Source organism: Lipophrys pholis (assembly GCF_963383615.2).
Source record: "Lipophrys pholis genome assembly, chromosome: 16".
Classification (NCBI taxonomy): Eukaryota; Metazoa; Chordata; class Actinopteri; order Blenniiformes; family Blenniidae; genus Lipophrys; species Lipophrys pholis.
Genome location: NC_137634.1, coordinates 17,802,065 through 17,812,063, shown reverse-complemented (window position 1 = coordinate 17,812,063; position 9,999 = coordinate 17,802,065). Strand labels below are relative to the sequence as shown.

The window sequence follows — 9,999 nt, the reverse complement described above, 5'->3', positions numbered from 1 at the left end:
CGAGTTACAGACAGAGTTCTTTCACATCGAGACCCTTGTGCAAAACGTGTCACGATTCACCAGTGAGGAACTAAAACATCAAGATGAGACATTACCCAGGCTGTCGGAAAAAAACAAAACACGCTGAGAAAATGTTTATTGGTAAGTGGCAGGAGGGAAGGGGAACAGCTTTTAATGTGAAGAGGTTGTGGCGCAAAGGTCTGCAACGTTCTGTCAGTTTGTCGTTCTCTCGTCAATGCGAGTGCCACATTCACTAGCAGATGAAAGAAACAAATAAATCTGGGGCTTTTTTCCAGTTCCTGACATAACGATCCCACTACAGCACGTCGTAACAAACCGATAAGGAAAGAAAAGGCAAACTCCCCCACTCAAAGAAGAGGGATAATCATCCCATCATTCATGATAAGTGTTTCTAGCATTGGTTCATGAGACTGAAAATCATTTTTCTCCTCATGTAACATCAGCCGCATATGTGACGCCATTCACTTCCCTTTCCAAACACACAGCACAAGCACTGCAAACAAAATGTCTGTTGTCTGAATTTGTTTCCACTGTGCTGGATTTGAAACTGAAGTAAAACAGTGTCTCAAGAACACTGCGACCGCACACACACACACACACACACACACTGAAGCTTAAATCATTTCCACGTTCCTCACTGAGGCACGTCACATTGCATTTGAACAACAATTGGGATCAGATATTACATGATTTTATTTTTGCTCTTTCTGCCTCAATTCGCACTGCACGTGAACAAAGTTTGTTGAGTTCACGAGAAGCGCTCCTGAAAATCATTGTCAAGCCCTGTTTCAGCATTAACAGAGTCTTCTGGGAATATGTTATTCAAAATATAACCGCTGTGGGTTAATTATCTCTCTGTACAATGAGAAGAATAAAGTCTTACATTCAACCCAAAGACAAAAAAAAAAAAAAGAAGTTACATTTGGAAATGAGAAAGGTGAAATGATCTGTACGTCCTTGTCGGGGAAGCATTTCAGTCGCACCATGCCTTTTGCACTGCGGTTTCTCTGTGCAGCATGCAGGCTGTTTTACTGGTTAAGCTGAAGTGAAGAGATGTGAGAATTTCTGGTAACACATTTGTTTTTTGTTTTTTTGCTGAAGTGAGTTTAGTGTAAGTTTAGCACCACGGATGTCATGTAAGTCTGTCAACTTTGTGATGTGAGTCGCTCTCCCACGCCTCGGTCCTTCATCTGCTCTCCAGCTATTTTAAGCCGCCTGGTAGCACCAATGTAGAGACTTGTTTGCTCTGTTGGTCTGAGATCTTGCGGGTTTTAGATTTCATCAAAGCTGCACAATCAAAACCGGCGAACTTCCTGAGTTGAAAGCACTTTTTTGATGTATTCAAAGTTCCTTTTGTGACCGTTTTGCTTTTGGATGTCTCGCGGCATTATAAACGAGTGGTCTGCAGCCGAGCGCTGGCGTTTGCATTTCCTGTAATGGACCACAGCGTCATTTCAAACACACTGCACTCTGAGGAGATGGTGCCTGTTTTGCTCGCGCGGCTTCCCTCGTGATCACAACATCCAGCGCCGTCCAAATCACTTCGATTGGTACAGCTCTCCTCGGATTCTTTGTCTCGATTGTTCGGCTTCCGTGTCTTCTTTCCTTTTCTCCCAGGGTGAACAGTGATACCATCCAGGTTAGGTTTTCTGCCTAGAAAATAGGAAAAGGATCCAGTGTTTATATGGAACGTCTTTGCGACATCGCCTGTAAAACTGCACGAAATTCAAATATCAATTTTTTTTTTTTGAAATAATATATATATTTACCCCTGTCTTTTCTGCAACATAGGGTCATCTTGGTGATCAAGTCATCCAGGGGCTGCAATGAAGTCATCCACGCCGGAAGAAAGTCCCAGTTCCGAAGTCCGAGCGGCAAATAGTGGGGTTTGTGCACCTGCAGGATGTTCACCGTCGCGACACATATCATCACCACAATGACCGGCACCCCAATCCCAGCCATCACCTCCCACCCAGCCACGGAGAGAGCGAACACCAGGGTCGGGAGGAGCAGGAAGCAGAGGAGGAGGTAGAAGACTGCAAACCAGCGGTACCTGCATGCACACCGTCGGTGTGTCTGTTATTTCATTATTGCTATTCTTTATTTACATTTTTTTTTTAATTCTAAAGTAATTCCATCTCACTACTTTCAATTGCTATACCTGGCAGTGTGGCTCCCGAGAGCGCGGGCCATACGTATGGGTAGGCGGGCAGCCGGGATGGGGTACCACAGCAGGATGCCAACAAGGTTGAAGAAAAAATGACATAAAGCAACCTGAAAGGAAAGGACACAGAAGGAAACTAGCGTCCGACTTGGGTGGATTATAAAGTAAATAACAGCATTTGTTGTGTGAAAATACAAGGAGGTAGACGTCTTAATTTTGCGCTTTGTATGTATACCTGCGTGGCCGCAGCAAGTTTATCACCTGGACTAGCCAGCGCTGCAAGGGTCGCCGTCGTAGTCGTCCCCAGGTTGGACCCCAACGTTAAAGGGTAGGCTCTTTCAATACTGATCACACCCATACCTAATATAATATACAGAATATAGATACGTACTGTTAACTGGAGGTGAAGAATTCAACAGAGGGAACATTTTTCTGCAAACATCCTCCACCGGGAGCCATACCAGTCCAGTTAATGCTTAACCAAGAAAGTAAAGCGGGAAAACCCCCTGAGGCGGTAACTCATTGGGTCAGGGCTTGATTCAGGCTGTAAACATTTCCAGACGAAAGGACTCAACATTGTTTAACAAACTTGCCCAGGTTAGATTCAACGGTGAACAAAGAGATCTCGTACATCATGTTTGTGCTTTGAGAATGCGCAGTTTTACCGATGAGGGGGGTGATGGAAGACGTGAAGACGGAGCTACTCTGAACCAGAAAAGTCATGCCCGCTCCCACGAACAGGGCCAGATAACCTGCCAGCCAAGTGAAGGGGTGAGGGAAGTCTGCGGGACAAGAGAGGAATCACAAAAAAACCTTTTATGGCCAGCTGAAATCAGAGGAAGCGAGTACTGTAATTGACTGGAGGCTTTAGTGTATTGTTGTTGCACAAAACAACACACTGCTGTTTGCATATTTCGAATTAATTGTGCTGTGTTCTGATGTTACCTGTGTTTATGACTTTGTTTATCGCGCCGGCCACCCGCCCCTTCAGCAGGGAGTTGAGCAGTTTCACCAGCAGTATGAGGCAGCTGCACAGGACCAGCAGGGAGCATGCCAGCAGGGTCAGGCCGATGGCCGAGTCCGACAAAGAGCAGTTCACAAAGAGGTGTCCACCTGTGCAGGAGAAGAGCAACATGATGTCATAGCACTGTGGAGAAGCAGACCGTATCAGGAAGACGCAAAACTATGACGATGATTACAAAAACCTGGATTCATTGTAAAATGTTTTGATTTTATGTACCTTGAATATGCACAATTAATATATGATTGAATTGAAACAGTTGATTAGAAATGAAGTTGATTCTGCAGTGAAGGTGTAGGAATCTGAAATCAGGAAAAACATAAAAAAAAGAAAGAAAGAAGAAAATTTGACAGGAAGTCTTACATTTCTGTGTTTGTTGTGAAAGGTTGCGAGATGGCCAAGAGGTTTCATTATCCTGTCAACAGGAACAAACAAGAGGCAAAGAGATTAATTCAAGGCATTTATTAGCATACAATATATAAACAGTAACTTTAACTAGTAGCATAACAGTGATCCATGCCTCGCTTTTACAATTCTAAAATTTGCTATTTCTTTTGACCACTATAACAAACAGGACACACATTCTAGTCGGCATACAGACACTCTAACAGACGACAAATTGATTGTGTACCTTTATTGTGATTGCTGTGGTGAGACACCATCGCTTTACCAGACTCTGATTGCTCACTGTCTGGTCTCCGGTGGCGATGGCCGTGATGACCGACTGATCCAGCTGCACACGCAAAGACAAAAACAGCATTACAATGTTTTCTACAAGGCCGGTAATATATTATAGTATATTTAGGTCATCAGCTTTTGAGTGCAAAGTTATGGATGGATTATGAGGTATAACTCTTTGTCATCACTATTAATTCAATACAGCAGAGGGCGCTGTTCTTCAAATGCGTCCAGTGACGCTGCGCTCCACCTTACTTGCCTCTGCCTCTTTTTAAGTAAGAGGACAAACCCACTGCAGTACTGACACACTACCTGGATGATCAGTGTAGTCAGTGGCTTAGTGATGACTTTAAGGAGTTCAGGAGCTTCTCCTCCGCCGCTGAGCTGCAGAGTGTCAACAACAGCCTGCGAGAGTCGCCTCAGCAGGCCACTCGCTACTTCCAGAGGGAGAAGCACCAACACCGACAGCCAGTTGAAGCAGTCGTGGACAGTCGCTCCAGCAAATGCCCTGACGGACGTGCGATACATATGCATGCATCTATAGTCATAATAAACATTCCAGCCAGCCAAAGGGAACAGCCGTACTGATGAAGATCATTTGGATGAGGGCTCTCACACACACGCACACGCACACGCACACGCACACACACACACACACACACACACACACACACACACACACACACACACACACACACACACACACACACCTTTTAAACTCCTCTCTCTCCCCAGCCTGCATTAGAGCAACAATGGTATTAGTGACAGATGTTCCAATGTTGGAGCCCATGATGATAGGAACAGCAGACTGCACCTCCAGCACTGTAGAAGAAAAAAAGTTTGCCAAAGCTGTGACTTTAACTCAACGCCTTCTCAATCGGACCACAAGCTCATTACTTGTTAAAGTGTGAACTCACAGCCCGAGGAAACCAGGCTGACTATGATAGAGGTGGAGGTTGAAGAGCTCTGGACTAACACCGTGACCAGTATTCCCACCACCAGCCCTGCCACTGGATTAGAAAAGATAGCATTTTCCTGAAAGATATCGCCAGCCACCCTCCCTGCAAGAAGACCAGAACGAGAGAGAGAGAGAGAGACATTTGAATAGGGAAGCTTTTTAAAAGGACTAAACGTCTTAAATAAAGGAATGACCTGTCTGTGCTTACCTCCAGCAAGTTGAAATGATGAGCTCAAAATGTCAAGGGAACACACGAAGAGGTACAGGAGCAGGAAGAGAAAGGGGATTTTGCTGAAGGTGGAAACAATCACACTCGCTCGCTTTGCTCTGGAGAGGCTTTCCATCATCAGGTCTTGGATGTCATCATTATGGAGCAAAAATAATACTGGTCAGTATCTCTAGGAATGGCATGAGATAGTGTTCAAGTGAGTATGGTCTACGATTTCAGCGATTCGTACTCATGCCACAATGATTACCACACAAAAACATGACATCGTGACAATTCTTATTTCTCACGTACATTCTGGTGTTATTTTAGTTTTTCTTGAGTCCCCCCCCCCCGCAAACAAAACTGAATTGCACATTGACTCCATCCCATTATAGACACATAGCAGTAGTTTGCTGAATGGATATTCTTTACATACCTGAGGAATTGTTGTTATGGTGCCTTTGATTCAGAAAGTAGATGCTTTGAATGAAATAAGAGGGCAAAAAAGAGAGACTAAAGGAAAAGAGGAGAAGGAAAGAAGAGCACAGTGGTGGGAAAGAAAAGGTAGGCGCTCCTGCAAAGTATTGATTAACTTTGTTAACTGATAATAAGCTAAAACTCCCCTCCTTCTTCATGTCTTTGTTAACTACCTTTGAGCTTCATTTACAAATATGTGTAAGTATAAACAGCATCTCAGTATAGAAACGATTTATTTCACCAAGTGAATTTTCAATATAATCTAGCCTTTTTCTCAACAATAAAAACAGACATTGTTTTCAACCTTTATTGCTTTACTCTTTATAACTTTATCTTATAAGTTGTGAAAATCAAGACTAAAGTAGTTCAAAATATTATATTGAGATGGTTTTTCCTAGTTTTGAACATAATTATTGCTGAAATGTAAGAAATACTTGAACGTTACATAAAGCACATAAAGCTTTGGCCCTACACAGTTCTACTTTTATTTAAGGGTAGACTTTAATTCTGACTTTAATATTTAGTTTATCCATGTCCTGCTCATGTGTTAGTCAGTTTGTTCAGTTTCACTAATGGACCGACTTCATCTCACTCATAAGCTGATAGTTTTCCCACGGGCATGTCCACGGCATATTATCAAAGCATTTTAATCAGCAATTAAATTCAAACCACAGAAAAATTCTGTCAACATCTTAATTTGTTAGACTTGCTTCCAGTCCTTTTAAACCTCCTTATCATAATAGTGGCAGAGCCTTACAGACCAGAAAGTGCAGGTTTTGTCATCTGCCCCAAAGCAAATTCAGAACACTTAATTCTCTGTTGGGATTAGACCAGGGACAGCGTGTACCTGCCAGAAAGCACAAGTCTGATTGGATTGTTCGATAAAAGCAAGTACCTGTGTTCCTTGAATTACCTTTTACAAAGCAGACTAAGGAGTGTAATGAACTGATGTGACCAATGGTGAAGGCCAAACACATTGCGAGTCAAGAAACCTTAAAGGAGAAAAGACCATTCACATTCTGAAGTATTTGAATTGAAATTATGCTCACAAACTACCCAAAGGATGGAAACATTACAGCTTGATATCTCTTATAAAAACAAAACAAAACATTTCCTCTCGAGAGCCTTTTTTAAGCAGTTAATAATGTGAATCCAGCTGTTAAAGGAAGCAGGTTTCCGGTGTGTATGCATTTTCCTCTGAAGTGGATGCAAATGTTATACAGGCCCTGTTTACACGACAACTTTTCACGTGACAACACCTAATCCGCAAAAAAAAGGAGTGGGTTTACCCTGCAGCAGCGGACACAGAGACAACGATGTAGTTAGTATGCCGGGCCACTGGAGGGCGCTGCTACTTGATTTTGTTATGAAACTACACAGACGTGTGCAGAGAACAAAACACTATAAACGTGAAGAAAATGGAGAGAACCTGACATCCGCATGGACTGATGACACATCGGATGCTATAAGGGGTGAGTCTCAACTATTAAACTACTGATCTGGACGATAAAACTAGAATATTGACCGTGGGTCGTATCACTGCGTGGCCGCCATATTTGTTTACAACTGGATGAGCAGGAGGGAGGGGGAGAGATATGCATGTGCAGTAACAGGCTCTGTTGCCTCTGGCAGTCTCTGTCATTTTCTACTCACAATAAAAAATGTCAAAGGAACTAATGCAACTTTTTCCACTTATATGCTCGTAGACAACTTAGACTCGGTCCATAAAAAAATGGTTTCAAAGTGCTTCCTGTCACATGACATCACCTGCTTCGTGCTCCTTCTGGCCGACGACATGGCGAATGACAACAGTGTGGTCACCGTGGCGTCGAACATGGAGAGGGAGTTCACCTAAAATGAAGCCAAGAGATGGAACAAACGGAAGCGGAACATGGACAAGGTCAGACAGCCCAAATGTATCCAAGACTACAACACACACACACACACACGGGAGAAGAGAACCTGCATGACCAGTTTGTCAGCCGCTACAGAATAAACATCTCTTCCAAGAGGTGGTGGTGGCCATGCTTCGGCTGGGCCCTAAACAGTGCCATGGTGGACACCTGGTGCTATTACAGGTACACAAGGCTGTAGGTTTTTTAGCGATATCACAACCGAGTTTGTGATACTGCTTTTAAAGTACATTCTACATACGGGGTATGACGCTCTAGAAAGGATGATATTGATGATTCATCGATCTCCTCTCCTTCCAGAGGCTGGTAGCCCAGACCCTCCTCCTGCACCATGGAACAAAGCCAAGTAGGCGGGGCAGAAGATCTTCAATGACGGTGGTGATAACTAATGCCACCAAGTTGGATAATCTCAACCTCTGGCCCAGCAACACTGGGAGCAGGTACAAGCGCTGCAGGAAATGTGACCGACGCACATTATTTGCGTGTGAAAAGTGTGACGTGCCACTACGTGTGGAGTGCTTCAAGAAGTACCACACTGCGCAGAACATGCAGGAAAGATAACGGAACATATGGGAAGAAACAACCGTTTTTAGAGGTTCAAAGAACAAACCGGTTTTAGAGGTTTTGAGTATGTGGGTATTCGAGAATATGTAGGTTATCTATTTCATTGCATTTCTGTGACATAGAAATGATTATTTCTGTTCTGTTTCATTTCCAAAATCAGCAACAACATATGATTTTATTTCCACCAATTTGTTCCCACGCTTGTTTGGGCGGTTTTTCGATTGGCAGCGTGAATTCGTTGTTTGAAACCTTTTGTTGGTATGTTTTAACCTGTTGGACATTGTTTTTATATCATACAGACTTGGTCTGAAATGTATATCTGATACAAAGGTTATTTATGAATAAAGAAACCAGTTCAAATTGTTTGTTGCTTTGAATTTTATACAGGACGAACCCAGGTTTGAACTATGATTAATTTAATTTAGAAGTTAATAAGAACCCAATTACCACGTTAGGTGAACCACCTGAGCAGGATGGATGAAGGCCGGGCTGGAATGGGACTCATTTTCAGCCCTGGAGTTTCATACCTCAGGCCAACCCACTTTAGATCAGGACTTATTAAAATCATATAATTTTAATCTTAAAAATGTGAAATCCATAGCACTCTTCTGTAAAGCCTTGTAATTCAGTGTATTTTTTGAAAATATTTCCATTTCATTGCAAGTAAGATTTGCTTCATATTGAAAATGTAGTTCACCACAAGTGCACCATTAGATACAATATATCTTTTGTTTTTAATATAATTTCTGAATCTAGATTTCAAATAAGTATTAACAGATAACGTGTGCGCGAGTGTGTTGGGGGGGGGGGTCTGGAGTGATGAGGGTGAATGGGTGTAATGACCTCAAACGTCCACCAGGTGGAGGCAGACCTTGGATGGGTCAGTGTGAGTGGGTGTAATGACCTTGAACATCCACCAGGTAGAGGCAGACGTTGGCGGGTCAATGTGAGTGAGTGTAGCGACCTCGAACAGACGCCAGAGGGAGGCAGACGTCGGGTTCAGTGCGGTGACCGTGACAACCACCAGGGGCATGCGGCGGGCAGAGGGAGAGCGCAATGACTTGATGCGTCCACCAGGTTGATGTCAAGAGGGATTGCGATGACCCTCGTGACCACTCGAGGTGTTTCACTCGCTCTTTCTGGGGGCGCGGCGGTTGCTTAGCTAACAAATAAACAAGACGTCGTCACGGTCGCATTTGCGATAGGGTCTTGGAGCCAGCGGTCTCACCTACTCCTGTAAAGACCGGGCGGCTTTGTCAGATCTCTCTCGGCGGTCGAGGGTGAAAAGCGAGGAGCAGTTATTTGGAAGGAAGTTTCACCAAGTTTGAATTTCGGCCACCTGTGGGTCTGTGATTTTATTTTCTGTTTGCTGGTGAGGAAGTAGTACCAAGATGTGATATTGAAGGTGAGAATGGATTCTATGAGTGACCGGTAAACCTGGGTTTTCCAGAGAAGATGGAGACACTGGAGCGCTTTACTGTAAATAGTGTCGGAGTGTGTTTGGAAGGACAGGCGGGTGTCCCCAGATACTTAAAACAGTCCACCTTTTCAACCTGTTCTCCCTGGATATTCAGAGGTTTAAAAAGCTGAGGTGTAATTGCGGCCCTGTCCCTGTCCACACAGCACACCTCCTTTGTCTTTCGGGTATTTAGATCTAGTGATTTCCCCCTGAAGGTTGTGGCCAGGTCATGGGCTGCCAGTTGGTACTGGATGGGAGCCTCCATACTGTCCATAATGTGGGCCACCAGGGCCAAGTCATCAGCATATTTAAAAAGACCCATTCCCTCCCTGCTACAGGTGATGTCATCAGTGTAGGCAGAGAACAGAATGGGGGATAAAACACATCCACGTGGGAGCCCTGAGGTTAAAACCAGTCTACCGGATTTAAAACCATTCAAAAGCACTTGCTGCGGTCTTGCCATTGGGAAGTCTTTTATCCATAAAATCAAAGTTGGGTGGATCTGTAGGTTCAGGAGGCAGCGCAACACAGTGTCA

General features: G+C 43.8%; 1 protein-coding gene and 1 long non-coding RNA gene across 2 annotated transcripts; one reads left to right on the top strand and one right to left on the bottom strand.

Moving 5' to 3' along the window:
* Nucleotides 1-1,408: 1,408 nt before the first annotated feature.
* Nucleotides 1,409-5,186, bottom strand: LOC308121873 (sodium-dependent phosphate transport protein 2A-like; the record flags this gene model as incomplete). Its single annotated transcript, XM_080483399.1, has 12 exons — nucleotides 1,409-1,674; nucleotides 1,791-2,074; nucleotides 2,183-2,295; nucleotides 2,421-2,545; nucleotides 2,851-2,967; nucleotides 3,131-3,298; nucleotides 3,570-3,621; nucleotides 3,838-3,939; nucleotides 4,197-4,392; nucleotides 4,595-4,706; nucleotides 4,802-4,945; nucleotides 5,051-5,186. The coding sequence occupies 12 exons, from the start codon at nucleotides 5,184-5,186 to the stop codon at nucleotides 1,409-1,411; spliced, it is 1,815 nt and encodes a 604-aa protein (XP_080339525.1).
* A 1,741-nt stretch (nucleotides 5,187-6,927) lies between these two features.
* On the top strand, nucleotides 6,928-8,361 carry LOC308121320. The gene is made up of 3 exons (XR_013936094.1): nucleotides 6,928-6,999; nucleotides 7,234-7,427; nucleotides 7,741-8,361. It is a non-coding gene; the product is annotated as an uncharacterized lncRNA (long non-coding RNA).
* The last annotated feature ends 1,638 nt before the right edge of the window (nucleotides 8,362-9,999 follow it).